The following is a 16,290-nucleotide window of genomic DNA, read 5'->3' as shown; positions in this document are numbered from 1 at the left end:
CTCCTCGTTGTCCTGTGATGATGTCACGGGGTGTTTGGGTACACAATCAAAGCAAACAAGTGAGAAAAAGTGCATTTATTTGTTAATAATTTTCTCAGGCAGGCAGCTGATTGGAGGCTGAACACTGGCTCTGCCCCTCAGCGTAACCAATAGGCTCCGCCCCCGCTCCAAAAAAAACATAAAAACGAACTCCTCCCGACGGAAACGTCCATCAGATAAAAACCAACAAACACACGGGTAACAGGCCACGCCCTTCAGAGGGCGGGGCCAGCGCGTGACGTCAACCGTTCTCATTGGTCCGCCCGGATGATTGGCATGTGAGGAGGTGTGGCCTGCACAGCCTGTCCTCTCCAATGAGGGGAAGGGGGGGCAGACCTAATCTGAGTCCGAGTCACTGGAGTCCTCAGAGGAGCTCTGATCTTCATCGTCCTCGTCATCGTTCTGAGGAACAACAGTCTTATTAGATAGTTGCCATGGTGATTCTGGGTAGTCATGTTTACCTTTGACAGCAATAATGTATATGATTGATTGTAATGACAAAAACTGACAAAATGATTGAAAGTGATCTCTGATTTTTACATTATTGGAATCCAGGAATATGAACCTTAATTGAACCCTCTGATATACTAGAACCCAGTAATTAACCCTTAATTTGGGTCAAATGAGGGGATGTGTTTGTTTTCACCTCATCATCGTCGCTGTCTGTGCTTCCTGACGTCTCATCGTCTTCATCAGAGTCAGAGGAGTCGCTCTTCCCCGTCGAGTCGGACATGTCCTGCTGGAAGACAGAAAGGTGCCGCTTTACAGCAGTGTTGTCGTGTAGCATTGTAGAGTGTAGCGTGTTGTCGTGTAGCGTTGTAGAGTGAAGCGTGTTGTCGTGTAGCGTTGTAGAGTGAAGCGTGTTGTCGTGTAGCATTGTAGAGTGAAGCGTGTTGTCGTGTAGCGTTGTAGAGTGAAGCATGTTGTCGTGTAGCGTTGTAGAGTGAAGCGTGTTGTCGTGTAGCGTTGTAGAGTGAAGCGTTGTAGAGTGAAGCGTGTAGCATTGTAGAGTGAAGCGTGTAGCATTGTAGAGTGTAGCATGTCGTCGTGTAGCATTGTAGAGTGAAGCGTGTCGTCGCATAGCATTGTAGAGTGTAGCGTGTTGTCGCGTAGCGTTGTAGAGTGAAGCGTGTTGTCGTGTAGCGTTGTAGAGTGAAGCGTGTTGTCGTGTAGCGTTGTAGAGTGAAGCGTGTTGTGTAGCATTGTAGAGTGAAGCGTGTAATCGTGTAGCATTGTAGAGTGTAGTGTGTTGTCGTGTAGCATTGTAGAGTGTAATCGTGTAGCATTGTAGAGTGTAGCGTGTTGTCCTGAAGCATTGTAGCCGCGTAGCGTGTTGCTGTGTAGCGTGTTTTCACGTAGCGTGTAGTGTGTTACCTTGGCTCGGTACGCCATGGCCCTCTTGGCGACCCCGACCGTTTGCGTCGTGGCTCTTGAACCGGCAGCCTTCCCCTTAGCCGTCACACGGACTTTAGCTCCTGGACTGTTGCGAACTTTAGCGGTGCTGCGACGCTTCTGATGGAACAAACAGACACAGATGTTCAACCTCTGAAACAAAGCTTTCAGCTTCACGCCGTTACAAACTGTCATTGCTCAACCCCGTGCTATCCAAAGACCTTAAATTCACCATGACCATTGTTAGTGAATGACAGACCATAATAACACGTGTCCTGTAATCACTTCTGTTTTATGACAAATATAAGTCCATGTTTTTATGTAAAAAATAGATAAATAAAAATCATCAGGATGTACATTAATTAAACTACTAATCTATGTTCCGCTAACTCAAACTAGTACGACGTCAGAGTTATTTCTTATTGATGAATGTATAGATAATAATATTTATTATCTATACATTCATTTTTAAAGCAGTTTTGTCACTGGTTATAGTTATTTATGTTATTAGTTTGACAGTTAAGGATTGAAATCTAACAACGTGACGCTTCCTCCACTCACTCTCGTCACACAAGCTAACTAACTAGCTAACTAGACAGCCGGTTAGCTAGTTAGCTATTCCCACCGTGTTTTAATGCTACACTTACAGAAAATGTCGGCAGCGCCGAGTCTAACGGTCCCTAACCCTGGAAAAGGACAAGCTAACTAGCAGACAGCTGGTTAGTTAGCTAGCTAGCCTTGGTGAGCAGAAGTAGTGTGTTCATCGTATATAAATGGACCAAAGAGTGAGAGAGAGTGAACTCACTGAGGAGGCGAACTCTTTGTAGACGGCTCGGTCCTGAGGAGACAGAGACTGCAGAGAAGAAGGAAACATCTGGTTTTATTCTGCTGAGTTGTGATTGGCTCTGACCGTCATTAAGAGAACCAGTTACTTATTGATCTGTACTGGTCACATGTAAACCGTCTCTGTGGCTGTACCTCCACCCAGTCCTCCAGCTCGGCCTTGTACTCTCCCTGCTGCTCCTCCACCATCTTCTTGTACTTGTCCTTCTGACTCTGGGTCAGTTTGTGCCATCTCTTCCCGATCTCCACCATCCGCTCCTTCAGGCTGAAGTGGTTCAGCTCTCCGTTGGTCAGCAGCTCCTGGGAGAACATCTGGTACCCGCTCCTATTGGACGGGATACAGCAGGGGGCGGGGCTTACAACAAAGGCTGCTTTACGTTCAGGTACATTCAGTAACTTTCAGTTTGAGCCTCGTTGACTTGACTGATTTACAAACTATTCATCTGCAGTTATTCTAAGAAGTCGTTTCTTAATCAAAGACGCAGGTTCTCACATGTGAATATTTATCTATTTAATGAAACAAAGTTAGTCATTTATTTATTCATTTTGTTTTCTATGACAGAAACTGAACATCTCAACAAAATAAATGGCAGATAAGTTGGATTTTGTCTTGAAATCCCAAAAATATTATGTATTGCTGAATTCAAATAAGCTCCCAGTACATTTTATTTTATAATTTTTTTTTTTTTTTTTAACACGAGTTTGGTGTAAGAAGTCAGACTCACACTGGTGGTTTCTTTGGTTCTCCATCAAACTTAGGTTTCCTCTGAGCTGCTGCTGGAGTCCTCGTGTCCAACAGCTCCCTCTACAGGACAGAGAACGTCACAACACACAGAGACTCTCAGCCAATCAGAGACTCTCAGCCAATCAGAGACTAAATTACTCAGAGACTAAGTTACTGAGAATTAACACGTTTTTAATGTGGCTGCGGCCTCAGCCGGAGGGGGCGGAGTCAGTGTGTTGTGGGCGTGGCTCACTGACCACAGGTTGGTACTGAACCTCGTAACGCTTCTGGTCCTCCGCCGCCTTCTTGATCCAAGGAATCTTCTCCTTCTTCTCCATCGACTTCCAGGCCGCCTCGATCGCAGCCTGAGCCTTCCTGCGGTCGCTCTGCAGAGGAAGTCACATGACCACATTTAAATCCTTTATTACACCTTCATTCTGACAAAGACTTTAACTGTGAAGCAGCTGCCGAAATGAACTCGTTCCATAAAGGTTATGTTTCCTCATGAAAAAATTTAAAGTTTAACAACATCTGATGTTTTCTCAAAAGGTAACTGAACTGACAAAAACAGTGTAATCAGAGTACTAACAGTGTAATCATATTACTCACTCTGTATTTAGCCAGGTAGTCTCCCATCACGCTGTGCTGCCACATCTCTTCGGCTGTTTTCGGCGTCTCAGGAAGCTTCGCCGTCTTCTTCCCGTCCCGTCTGTCTTTCGTTTGTCCGGCAGGTTTCCACGTCTCCGACTCCGCCTCCCGACCCCCCCGCTCCTGGGATGAAAGGACAGACACCACCTGAGGGCCGAGTTTCTAGGGATCACAGATCAGGATCAGGATCACAAATGTTGCTATGCTGCTAACAGCTAACGTTAACTAGCTCTCCTCCTGCTGAATCATCAGAGTTGTTGTTCACAGTGTTTCATTATCGGGGATCAATACTAGGGAGCATGAACGCGAGTGTTTTAGAGAAGAAGAAGAACGTTCTGACCTTGGCCGGAGACTTGGCTCTGTGTGGGCTGGCGGCCACGCCCCCTCTGGCTCCTCCTAGTTTTTCCTCGCCCATGACTCGATCTCGCTCCTCGTCTGGAAGACTCTGAAAAACACAAAGTCCAGTTAACGACGAGCCGACGTGATTCTGATGTTTATTAAACACCTTTAAAGTGTCTGAAACTCAAACTATGAATTCAAATGATGTGATCTAGTTTTATTTGTTCAATACTTCAGTGTTGACGTACCTCCAGAAACCTCTGCAGGTCCACGTCGTACTGCTTCTTCCTCTGAGGAAACACAAACAGGAAGTGAGAGCAGCTCTCACCCGGAGGAAACACAAACAGGAAGTGAGAGCGGACGGCGGCGTGTTGATACCAACCTGTTCGCAGCGTTTCTGAAACATGTCCTTCTCCTTCTGCGTCATCATCTTCCACTGTTTGCTACAGAGCACCATGCGCTCTGTGCTGGGGACGTCCTTCATGTTCACCATCAGCTCGGCACAGTACAGAGAGTACCCGTTACTGGTCCACAACACACACATGTTAGACAGTCCAAGACCTGGAGGACCCTCACAAACCAGGCGCTCCTTAGAGCTCCTTAAAATCCACATCGGACTGCTTCTAGTCACGTTTAAGTCGTCAAGATAACTGTCCCTTCAATAAGCCCCGCCCCTCAAACGCAGACCAACCAATCACAGCGTAGCATCACTGGTTTTTGGTTTAGTGGATTTGCTACTCAGAGATATACACGTTTATAAAAATCACTTTTTAGTTTTAACAACAATAACTTCATATTTATTCATGTGCAGTTGGTGAGCGTGTGTCTCCATGGTAACGTAGCAGCAGGGGGCGGGGCTTAACCTAAGGGTCAGTTAAGTGCGCACACTACTCTAAAGCTTCCAGAGAGCGTCAGTCCACTTCAGATGATGTGGAACTCTGTGATTGGTTCATAGGAATCTGTCTGTGTGGAGTCAGATGGAGAAACAATGACACCATCTGACTGTTGGCCTTCTAACCCAAAACAAACGATGTGACGAAGCTACAAGAAGGCAGGTTGAGTAAAGCCTTCACATTAGCACATGTGTTAACCAAAACATGTTCAAACCCTAGAACCGGCCTCTAACTCGTCGGTATCCTGGTTTTTAACTCTTGTTTCTTGTTCATAAGTGAAAGTTTTAATTAAGACTCACGGTGGTGGTTTTGTTGGCCGTCCATCAAATTTGTCCTTCAGCTGTCTCTCTGCTTTCGTGAGGACGGACCGAACGTGATCATCAGAGGTCACATCTGGATGAGCTTCATGATATGCTCTCATATTGCCCTACACACACACATGCACACACACACACGATTATTAGGACCAGATACCAACACTGAACTAGATAAAGAGTGGATCAGTCTGGTCTGGTACCTCATAGTCTTTCTGGAGCTCCAGGGCTTTGCTGATCCACTTGAGTCTCCTCTTGTCAGACAGTTGGGACCATTGTCTCCTCAGAGCTTCCTTCAGCTCCTTCTGACTGACCTACAAACAACAACGTTTTTATTCATCTGCTGTTTCTGTGTGTGTGTGTGTGTGTGTGTGCGTTTCTGTGTGTGTACCTCCGGATGCAGCTTCATGTAGGTCTTCTTCTCGTGGTTGTACCACAGCTGTTGAGGAGTTTTAGGTTTCTCCGGCAGGTCGGACTTCTTCCTATCTTCAATCAGCTCTGGATGTTCCTCTCTGCAGGTCAGCTGACGTTAGCTACGCGCTAAATGCTAAACGATAAACACTAACACCAAACGCTAAATACTTTTGACAGTCAGTTCTAAGTGAGTTGAAGTGAGTTTGAAGCTGGTTGACCGTTTGTTCACAGTCAGCCGTTTGTATTTGAACTTACTTGAATCGAGCCATGTTCTTCTCAAACTCTTCTTTCTCCCGTTGAAACTCTGTGATGTACTTTTGCTGCAGTGAAGTAAAGACCAGATTGTATTTATTATTTAAAAACAGGAACACCTTGTTGATCAGCTGACGTGAAGAGGAGGTCCACACCCTCTTCTTGTCGGGCAGCTCCTTGTACTTCTTGGACAGGATCTTGGTCAGGTCCAGGTTGCTCATCTCCGGGTGGATTTTGGCGTATTTGGCTCGTTTCTCCATGAAGAAGCGGAAGTACGGAGTCAGAGGTTTTTTGGGGAAATCTGGATGAGTCTGTTTGAACATGAGGTTGAAGGTCAGATGAACTTGTTCTTGAATGTTCTTCAACAATCAGTTTTCTCATCAGAAGAGTCGGACTCACCTTCAGTTTCTTTCCTTTGTACGGATTCTTTACGAACTCCAGGGCATCTACGATGAGCTCTGTCATCGTTCTGTACTTACGAACCTGAAAGACAAAAACATGACGACTTCCTGTGGTCATTAAATACATCACACTATGATATGTGCCTTGCTAATAGGCTGGAAACGTTCTGACCTCAGAGTAAACTTAACTTTCTAACCTCAGAGGAAACTTAACGTTCTTACCTCAGAGTAAACTTAACGTTCTTACCTCAGAGTAAACTTAACTTTATGACCTCAGAGTAAACTTAACGTTCTTACCTCAGAGTAAACTTAACGTTCTTACCTCAGAGGAAACTTAATGTTCTAACCTCAGAGGAAACTTAACGTTCTAACCTCAGAGTAAACTTAACTTTATGACCTCAGAGTAAACTTAACGTTCTTACCTCAGAGGAAACTTAACGTTCTAACCTCAGAGGAAACTTAACGTTCTAACCTCAGAGGAAACTTAACTTTATGACCTCAGAGTAAACTTAACTTTCTTACCTCGGAGGAAACTTTCTGCCATTTCTGGCGGCACATTTCTCCGGTGAAGCTGCCGAAACCAACTTTGTCCCAGTCAAAGTGCGACTCGGTGGTTTTATACTTCATGCTGTCTGTGTCCGGCACCTGAGAGCGGATCTTCTCCAGCAGAGTCAGACAGTCCTCTTTCGTCCAGTCATCTGCGCACGCACACACACACACGCACACGCACACGCACGTCAGCTGTGACCTCAGGTGTTGATGACGTCACAGCAGGTCAAAGGTTACCTGGTTCATTTTTTATCCTGGAGCTCTGAGCCGCCGAGACGCTGCTGCTGCTGCTGCCGTTCATCATGCAGCGATGATGGAGAGCAGTCCGTCTACACACAGAGACAGACAGACAGAGAGAGAGAGAGTGAGACACAGAGAGAGAGAGAGAGACAGAGAGACATAGAGAGAGAGACAGACAGAGACATAGAGAGAGAGAGAGAGAGACAGAGAGAGAGACAGAGAGACAGAGACTATGATTAGTTATCATCAGCGGTTGTCATGGAGCTCATCATCAGTGGAACTTGAGTTATGACTAAAGACACTTCGTGACGTCACTATATTATTATAATAATAACAGACGACATTATTAACACTCTGATAACCGGTGTCTCTGCCCGCCCTCAGCTTTGCGGAGCCTGACTGACCGGCCGAGAGGACCGGTCCCCGGCTGTGGTGCGTCACCGCGGCCCGCCAACAAGGTCAGACTTTGGGGCGACAGGTTCAGATTCCAGCCTCTGTTCCCGCTGGAGGACGATATGATATATCATATATAATATATAATATGTGACTGGTCAGTCAGAGGGCAGCTTGAGTTAAACTCCATTTAAAAATCTGTCAATTTAAATCAAAAAGCGCTTCAATATAAACATGTTCCCCGACTGTCACGAGCAACTCTCCGATTCGGCTGGAATGAAATACACAATGCAGCTCTTCCGTTACTGTAAAATCAGTTTAAAAACGGCCTGTTTCTAAATGTGCTTCACCCAAAATAAAGCACGGAGGGCGGTAGAGAGCAGGTGTTCGACTCCGCTCAAGTTTGTTAAAAATGAACTGTTTACGGGCCGAAATCACACAAAAACCCTTAGTGACAATCTGACATGATGCTCCATCAGATAAACGTCCGTCTCCGGGTTTAGTTCCGTGTTTTTGAGACGTTTTGTGGAGCGGAGACGTGGAGTGAACCCAGCGGGCCGTCAGGCTCCAGCTGCCCGGTAATGGCGTCCGTCCTCCGGCAGGAGTCTCCACGCAGCTTCCGCTGGCACGCAAACAGCTCCTCGAGACGAGCTGGCGTGTAACCATTTTAGGAAAAAATGTGGAAAAACTGCGATGATTTTAAAACGAAGAAAATAAATAAAAACAAAATTCATCGAAACGCTTATTTTGTTTAACTAAACATTTGACACGTGCAGCAAAAAAATCATTTATAAAAAAATAAAATCTGCTTTAAATGATTTAATCCTTCGACATCCGCGTGTCCGGGTGTTAGATTGTGGGATTAAAACGTGGAAACGTTCGTGTGGTTCTGGACCGAAGGAGAAGCAGCTGCTGCCCCACAAACCTTCACTGACGAGCCGCCATGAATGTTCTGCTGACTCGGGGACAAGCGAGCAGAAAACACCTTAAATCTGTCTAAAATCACCACCGACGACTCACCTTTAGGTAGAGACAGAGACCCGGGTAAACACCGCGCACCGCTGGGCTACCGCGGGTTATTTCGGGGCTCTCGAAGTGTGTGTTTTTCGGCCGTAAACCCCGGGGAGTCCGCTCGAAACGAATCCGACAAAAGGAGCGTTTAGTCCGGTATGAAACTCCGCCCCGCGCCGCAGGGGGAGGACCTCCGGGAGAAAACATGAGGAGACAAAGGCGGAGGATGAAACCAGAGATACCTCACATATATAGTTATTATTTCATTCTATGTATGCAAACATTCAGTTACTATGTTAAAAAATAACTGCGACAGCGTCTTTCTACGGAAACCTACCCGCCAGACTGTTACCTGGTCCGGGTCCAGATGCTGGAAACCGGCGGTGAGACAGAGGACCGGCGGCTGGAGGCTGTCTCACGGCTCCGAGAGGAGGAACCAAAGACACCGCGGAGAGGCATCAGGGCGGCCGGCTGTCAGGTCTCCTCACCCGGCCTGTGGAGGTGTTCATCATCAGCGGCTCGGAGCCGGCAGAGGGGGACCAGCAGCCCGCATCCACATGACATCCTGCCCGCTGACAACACACGGAGTACCGGTCTGATCTGACCGAGTCACCGGTCTGACCTCACCGAGTCACTGGTCCTCTCTCTCTCCTCCACACTGTGAGCTGTGAAGTTAATCACTGATCAATCAATACATCCAGCTGTTTGATACACCTGTCCTCCTCTGGGACCCAGGTGAGGGAGTAAGAGTGTGTGTGTGTGTGTGTGTGTGTGTGTGTGTGAGAGAGAGAGAGAGATTTTTAGAAACCTTTATATTCTTAAAACATGAAAGAACAAAAAGTTCCCATGGCAATCAATTAGAAACAAAACAAAAAACAATCAAAACAGTTTCTCTTCACTATGTTTTCAAGGAGCGTTGAATGTTAGCTCATCTCCAGACACACAACATTGTGCTTCATTGTTGCACCGTTTCTCAATGAATCCTGCATGTTGTTCATACTGTTGTTCATGTTCAGGTTCTGTCTGCTCGCAGTGTCGGCTCTCACACCCGTTCCCTGTGTGGAGGTCCAAGAGTTTAGACTCTGTTTCACTGAATGATGGTCCTGAGACCCGATTCAGCTCTGGAATAAATCCTAGATCTGGAAATAGATCTGTAGAGTCAGGAGCTTCCTCTCCTCTGTCGTCCTCCTTCAGGATCTCAACCTCGTCCTCCGTCAGACTCTCCGCCCACCTACTCGGGATCATCATCCCGAGAAGCCACTGCAAGTGCGTCTCAGTCCAGGAACATCTACCTCCACCATCGCCCTCAGGGCGGTAGTCCCAGAGGAGCACAGCATGTTGCTCAGACCTGGAGTCGTGCCGTCCTGGATGTCCATCCTGGCTCCGTTCACCAGCGGTTCCTGAAGCAGCCAGTGTGAGCACGTGGGCTCCGGTCTCTTTACATTTAAAACGGTTAAATAAATAAAAACCAACAAACAGAAACTTGTCTTTGACTTGCACTTAGACTGTGAGACCTTATTCTCAGTTAACTCAATCATTGTTCAGCTCTTTCTTTATTTTCTGAACTATTTTCTTCAGCCTGAAGCCTTCCTGCTTAGTGAGACCTCCTCTGTCTTCGCTGCTCATATGTGCTCTGACAGAGTTGGAGAGCTTCTCTTTGTCAGAGAAGTAGTCCTCCACTTTAGCTCATTTTACATTTTTACTCCTCAGCAGATAACTCTTTCTCTCCTCCACACTGTAGCCTTCAGAGTTCCTACAGCTGCCATCCCTGTATTCAGAGAGCTCACTGTCAGCAGCAGAGTCCTCTTCCAGACTGGACTCAGAGTCCTCCTCCAGACTGGACTCAGAATCCTCCTCCAGACTGGACTCACACTCAGCTGCTCCTCTACTTCCTTTCGTTGCCACTTTCTTTGCCTGTGAGTCTCCACTGTTTCCTTCCTTTTTCCTCTCCAGCTGAGGGGCTTTGAGCTGCTCCTCGTCTCCCTCCATGTCCACCTCACTACCTGTCTCCACCTGTCCTCCAGTACTCTCCCTCACCTCCTGGGCCCCACTTGTCCCCTCCTCCCTCACCTCCTGGGCCCCACTTGTCCTCACCTCCTGGGCCCCACTTGTCCCCTCCACCCTCACCTTCTGGGCCCCACTTGTCTCCTCCTCCCTCACCTCCTGGGCCCCACTTGTCCCCTCCTCCCTCCCCTTTTGGACCCCACCTGTCCCCTCCTGTCCGTCCTGCTTGTCCCCTCTGCTCTCCTCAGTACCTTTCTGGTTCTGGTTCTGGTCTTTATTTGAACCGTTTTTCTCAGGACAAGCTCTACTCTGATGTCCTTCTTTTCCACAACTGAAACATTTAAAATCATCAGTCTTTGCAAAAATCACATAGTCAAAGTCCTCTACTGTGAGTTTGAACACGAGGTTTACCTCCCTGCTCCTGTTGTTCGGGATCATGAAGAGCTGTCTCATGTGAGACACCACGTGCTTTAACAGCGGAGATTTACACCCAGAGGACACTCTCTTAACCGGAGACACTACCTTCACGTGTTTGGACAGCTCTCTGGTTATTGCCTCGTCTCTAATAAACGGTGGAACGTTGGACACAGTGACGTTTACGGGTAGGAAGTTATCGTTGACCTCGATCCCGTTCTCTACCATTGTGTTCACATTTTCTACACCAGGGGTATTCAATTAAAATTCCAAAAGGTCCAGATTGAGAAAATCTCCTTGTGCAAAGGTCCGGAACATTACAATAATATCTAACTTGCGCTATTTAATGCCATATACACACGTGGACTAAATTGTTGGTACCCTTCTGTTAAAGAAAGAAAAACCCACAATGGTCACTGAAATAACTTGAAACTGACAAAAGTAATAATAAATAAAAATGTACTGAAAATTGACTAATGAAAATCAGACATTGCTTTTGAATTGTGGTTCAACAGAATCATTAAAAAAAAAATAATAAATAAAAATGGCCTGGACAAAAATGATGGTACCCTTAACTTAATGTTTTGTTGCACAACCTTTTGAGGCAATCACTGCAATCAAGTGATTTCTGTAACTCATTGAGACATCTGCACCTGTCAACAGGTATATTGGCCCACTCATCGTGAGCAAACTGCTCCAGCTGTCTCAGGTTTGAAGGGTGCCTTCTCCAGACTGCATGTTTCAGCTCCTTCCACAGATGTTCAATAGGATTTAGATCAGGGTTCATAGAAGCCCACTTCACAATAGTCCAATGTTGTGCTCTGAGCCATTCTTGGGTGTTTTGAGCTGTGTTTTGGGTCATTATCCTGTTGGAGGACCCGTGACCTGCGACTGAGACCAAGCTCTCTGACACTGGGCAGCACATTTCGCTCCAGAATGCCTTGATGGTCTTGAGGTTTCATTGTACCCTGCACTGATTCAAGACACTCTGCCAGATGCAGCAAAGCAGCCCCAGAACATAACCGAGCCTCCTCCATGTTTCACAGTAGGTACAGTGTTCTTTCTTTCTATGCTTCATTTTTGTGTCTGTGAACATAGAACTGATGAGACAAAAAGCTCCAGTTTTGAAACTGAAATTTGCCAAAATGCATATTGACAAGCCACAAAGCTTCTGGGAGAATGTCCTTTAGACAGATGAGACAAAACTGGAGCTTTTTGGCTCATCAGCTCTCTGTTCACAAAAATGAAGCATATCTATCTATATATCATCCATCCATCCATCTATTTCTGAGGTTCAGTTCCTCTGATGACCAGCAGGCTGCAGCAGCGCGTCATCGCTGCGTGAAAACCACAGAAGAAGACGCGGCAGAAGAAATGTGTGGACGGACCGAATGAGCCTGATTAGCCTGCAGGCTAACTCTCTGTGATGTGAGGTTTATAAACTGAACAGTAAGTATGTGTTTCATGTTATTCATCCGTAGCTTCTTTAATTAGCTCATAACTGACGCTGAGAGCTGTTGGCATGTAGCATAGCATGTAGCATAGCCCACTTCCGGTCCGGCTGTTAGCGGTTAGCTCAGACTTGTAGCATTGATCTGAATCTATAATAACCAGTTGATCACGTGACCTGCAGGTAACTCACACCTGAGTCCGTTATATTAGTACAACAAGCAGTGGTAGTAGAAGTACTCACATCCTGTACTGCAGTCAAAGTACTAATACCACACTACAAATACTCAAGTACTGTTAAAAATACTGCATTCAAAAAGTTACTGAAGTATAGGTATGTATGTACAACCAGCAGAATGTAGTTAACGTAGAATACTCACTTTGGAGTTACATTATTATGTACTATTAGATAATCAATATTAGCGTAGTGCACACTAACAGCACGGCGCGTAGTGCACACTAACAGCACGGCGCGTAGTGCACACTAACAGCACGGCGCGTAGTGCACACTAACAGCACGGCGCGTAGTGCACACTAACAGCACGGCGCGTAGTGCACACTAACAGCACGGCGCGTAGTGCACACTAACAGCACGGCGCGTAGTGCACACTAACAGCACGGCGCGTAGTGCACACTAACAGCACGGCGCGTAGTGCACACTAACAGCACGGCGCGTAGTGCACACTAACAGCACGGCGCGTAGTGCACACTAACTGTACGGCGTGTAGTGTACTCTACAGTAAAACCTTCAGTGTATTGTTGTTGCTAAGCCCCGCCCCCTTTGTGCAGGTGTGTGACCTGTGTTGACCTCAGCGGGCATTGCTGGGGGGCGATGGCTCTGATTGAAGGAGTAGGAGACGAGGTGACCTTGCTGTTCTGCTCTCTGCTGGTCCTCCTGGTGTTGCTGCTCGCCTGGATCTCCACCCGCACCTCTGAGCCCCCAGAACACCTGTTCACCTCCACCATAGGCCCCGTCCCCTCACTTGGGACCAGCCCCGTCCACCAGGACAGCCCCCCCTCTTCATCCTCCTCACCCTCCAGCTCTGTGAGTGACAGCTCTCTGACAGAAGCTCTGCCCACCAACACCTCCGCCCAGGAGGAGAAGGGGGCAGGGAGGCGGGAGGAGGGAGGAGGAGATGGAGGAGGAGGAGGAGGAGGAGGAGGAGATGGTATCAGGAACAGAGAAGGGGGAGGAGAAGAAGAGTCTTCATCCTCTCAGAGGAACATGGTGGTCAGACTGAAGTTTCTGAACGACACAGAGAGAACAGCTCAGGTCAAACCACAGGACACCATCGGATACATCAAACGGTAACAAAATACTTCATCACTACTACATCACTACTGTACCACTACTACATCACTACTGTACCACTACTACATTACTACTGTATCACTACTACATTACTACTGTACCACTACTACATCACTACTGTACCTCTACTACATTACTACTGTATCACTACTCTATCACTACTACATCACTACTGTACCTCTACTACATTACTATTGTATCACTACTACATCACTACTGTACCTCTACTACATCACTACTGTATCACTACTACATCACTACTGTACCTCTACTACATCACTACTACATCACTACTGTACCACTACTACATCACTACTGTACCACTACTACATCACTACTGTACCACTACTACATCACTACTGTACCTCTACTACATTACTACTGCGTCACTACTACATTACTACTGTACCTCTACTACATCACTACTGTGCCACTACTACATTACTACTGTGCCACTACTATATTACTACTGTGCCACTACTATATTACTACTGTGCCACTACTATATTACTACTGTGCCACTACTACATTACTGCTGCATCACTACTACATTACTACTGCATCACTACTACATTACTACTGCATCACTACTACATTACTACTGTATCACTACTACATTACTACTGTATCACTACTACATCATTACTGTACCTCTACTACATTACTATTGTATCACTACTACATCACTACTGTACCTCTACTACATCACTACTGTATCACTACTGTATCACTACTACATTACTACTGTACCTCTACTACATTACTACTGCATCACTACTACATTACTACTGCATCACTACTACATCACTACTGTATCACTACTACATCACTACTGTACCACTACTACATTACTACTGTGCCACTACTACATTACTACTGTACCTCTACTACATCACTACTGTGCCACTACTACATTACTACTGTACCTCTACTACATTACTACTGTACCTCTGCTACATCACTGCTGTACCTCTGCTACATCACTGCTGTACCTCTACTACATCACTGCTGTACCTCTACTACATCACTGCTGTACCTCTACTACATCACTGCTGTACCTCTACTACATCACTACTGTACCACTACTACATCACTACTGTACCACTACTACATCACTACTGTACCACTACTACATCACTACTGTACCACTACTACATCACTACTGTATCACTACTACTGTACCACTACTACATTACTACTGTGCCACTACTACATTACTACTGTACCTCTACTACATTACTACTGCATCACTACTACATCACTACTGTATCAGTACTACATTACTACTCTACCACATCACTACTCTACCTCTACTACATTACTATTGTATCACTACTACATTACTATTGTATCACTACTACATGACTACTGTATCACTACTACATGACTACTGTATCACTACTACATGACTACTGTACCTCTACTACATGACTACTGTACCTCTACTACATCACTACTGTACCACTACTGTACCTCTGCTACATCACTGCTGTACCTCTGCTACATCACTGCTGTACCTCTGCTACATCACTGCTGTACCTCTGCTACATCACTGCTGTACCTCTACTACATCACTGCTGTACCTCTACTACATCACTGCTGTACCTCTACTACATCACTACTGTACCTCTACTACATCACTACTGTACCTCTACTACATCACTACTGTACCTCTACTGTACCTCTACTACATCACTACTACATCACTACTGTACCTCTACTGTACCTCTACTACATCACTACTGTATCACTACTACATCACTACTGTATCACTACTACATCACTACTGTACCACTACTACATCACTACTACATTACTACTGTACGTCTACTACACCACTACTGTAGGGGAGTGTTAGTGCTGATTTTAACCTGTTGATCTCTACCCTTTCAGGACCTACTTTGCGGGTCAGGAGCAGCAGGTGCGGTTGATCTATCAGGGTCAGCTGCTGCAGGACGACGCTCAGACTCTGGCCTCCCTGAACTTGGTTCATAACTGTGTCCTGCACTGTCACATCTCACCGCACGCTGGTCGGGGGGCTGCGGGGGGGCCTCGGCCCGTGGACCAGGTGCAGGTGGCTCTGAATGTGGGCAGCCTGATGGTCCCCCTGCTGGTCCTCATGCTGTCGGTGCTCTGGTATTGTCAGATCCAGTACAGGCAGTTCTTCACCGCCCCGGCCACCGCCTCGCTGGTCGGCGTCACCATCTTCCTCAGCCTGGTGGCCTTCGGAGTCTACCGCCGCTAGCTGCTCTCTGATTGGCCGCTGCCTCTGCCTGTGTGGTGATGGCAGCAGCCGGGGCGGACCTCTGACCTCAGAGCCAGCCGAGACTTAAAACAGATGCTGATAGTTAATTTGTTTTTTCTGTTGCCATGGAGACAGCGAGTGTTATGAGGACTTTAATTAGTTTGTTTTTTAGATCACGTTTCTCTCTAGATTTCTCATCATCGTGCCTCTTTTACTTTCTGGTTTGTCTGGTTCCTTCTGGTCCTGAAGGTGTCAGACCAGTACCAGGCTGTAGACCGGACCCGTACCAGACTGTAGACCGGACCCGTCTGCCTGCTGGATGGAAAGTATTTTGTGTCAATTACAGCTTTTGAAGAAAGAAAGAAATTCTATTAAATCATTTATTTATCTTGTTGTGGTTCTTTGTGTCTCTGG

General features: G+C 46.4%; 2 protein-coding genes across 6 annotated transcripts; one reads left to right on the top strand and one right to left on the bottom strand.

The window, feature by feature from the left end:
* Positions 1-60: 60 nt before the first annotated feature.
* On the bottom strand, positions 61-8,625 carry ubtfl (upstream binding transcription factor, like). Of its 5 annotated transcripts, none has more exons than XM_076077500.1 (20): positions 8,462-8,625; positions 7,046-7,137; positions 6,782-6,957; positions 6,258-6,341; positions 6,014-6,169; positions 5,862-5,926; positions 5,584-5,704; positions 5,396-5,506; positions 5,178-5,305; positions 4,368-4,509; positions 4,234-4,275; positions 3,987-4,091; positions 3,608-3,808; positions 3,256-3,384; positions 3,000-3,079; positions 2,410-2,599; positions 2,237-2,284; positions 1,414-1,551; positions 686-775; positions 61-441 (listed from the first exon to the last, which is right to left on the bottom strand). In XM_076077500.1, exons 2-20 carry the CDS (start codon positions 7,110-7,112, stop codon positions 376-378), a joined length of 2,139 nt encoding a protein of 712 aa, XP_075933615.1. In that variant the 5' UTR covers positions 7,113-7,137; positions 8,462-8,625; the 3' UTR covers positions 61-375. The 5 variants fall into 5 exon arrangements, with proteins under 5 accessions (XP_075933615.1, XP_075933616.1, XP_075933618.1 ...); XM_076077501.1 differs by having other exon boundaries at positions 686-778; positions 3,274-3,384; positions 8,462-8,622; XM_076077503.1 differs by having other exon boundaries at positions 686-778; positions 3,274-3,384; positions 3,608-3,769; positions 8,462-8,622.
* A 3,569-nt stretch (positions 8,626-12,194) lies between these two features.
* On the top strand, positions 12,195-16,264 carry tmub1 (transmembrane and ubiquitin-like domain containing 1). Its single transcript, XM_076077510.1, has 3 exons — positions 12,195-12,319; positions 13,109-13,627; positions 15,525-16,264. Exons 2-3 carry the CDS (start codon positions 13,152-13,154, stop codon positions 15,874-15,876), a joined length of 828 nt encoding a protein of 275 aa, XP_075933625.1. The 5' UTR covers positions 12,195-12,319; positions 13,109-13,151; the 3' UTR covers positions 15,877-16,264.
* The last annotated feature ends 26 nt before the right edge of the window (positions 16,265-16,290 follow it).

The sequence above is a fragment of the Anarhichas minor genome, unplaced genomic scaffold (genome assembly GCF_050575085.1).
Source record: "Anarhichas minor isolate MPS153535 unplaced genomic scaffold, ASM5057508v1 ptg000059l, whole genome shotgun sequence".
Classification (NCBI taxonomy): domain Eukaryota; kingdom Metazoa; phylum Chordata; class Actinopteri; order Perciformes; family Anarhichadidae; genus Anarhichas; species Anarhichas minor.
The sequence above is the reverse complement of the archived record's forward strand: the minus strand, read 5'-3'. Positions and strand labels throughout refer to the sequence as shown.

Coding starts and splice junctions, on each gene's coding strand:
- ubtfl (XM_076077499.1), bottom strand. CDS start 7,112: ATGATGAACGGCAGCAGCAGCAGCAGCGTCTCGGCGGCTCAGAGCTCC. Junction 5,705..5,861: donor AAGAACATGGCTCGATTCAA/GTAAGTTCAAAT, acceptor GCTGACCTGCAG/AGAGGAACATCCAGAGCTGA. Junction 2,600..2,999: donor GAACCAAAGAAACCACCAGT/GTGAGTCTGACT, acceptor CCCGTCCAATAG/GAGCGGGTACCAGATGTTCT.
- tmub1 (XM_076077510.1), top strand. CDS start 13,152: ATGGCTCTGATTGAAGGAGTAGGAGACGAGGTGACCTTGCTGTTCTGC. Junction 13,628..15,524: donor ACCATCGGATACATCAAACG/GTAACAAAATAC, acceptor CTACCCTTTCAG/GACCTACTTTGCGGGTCAGG.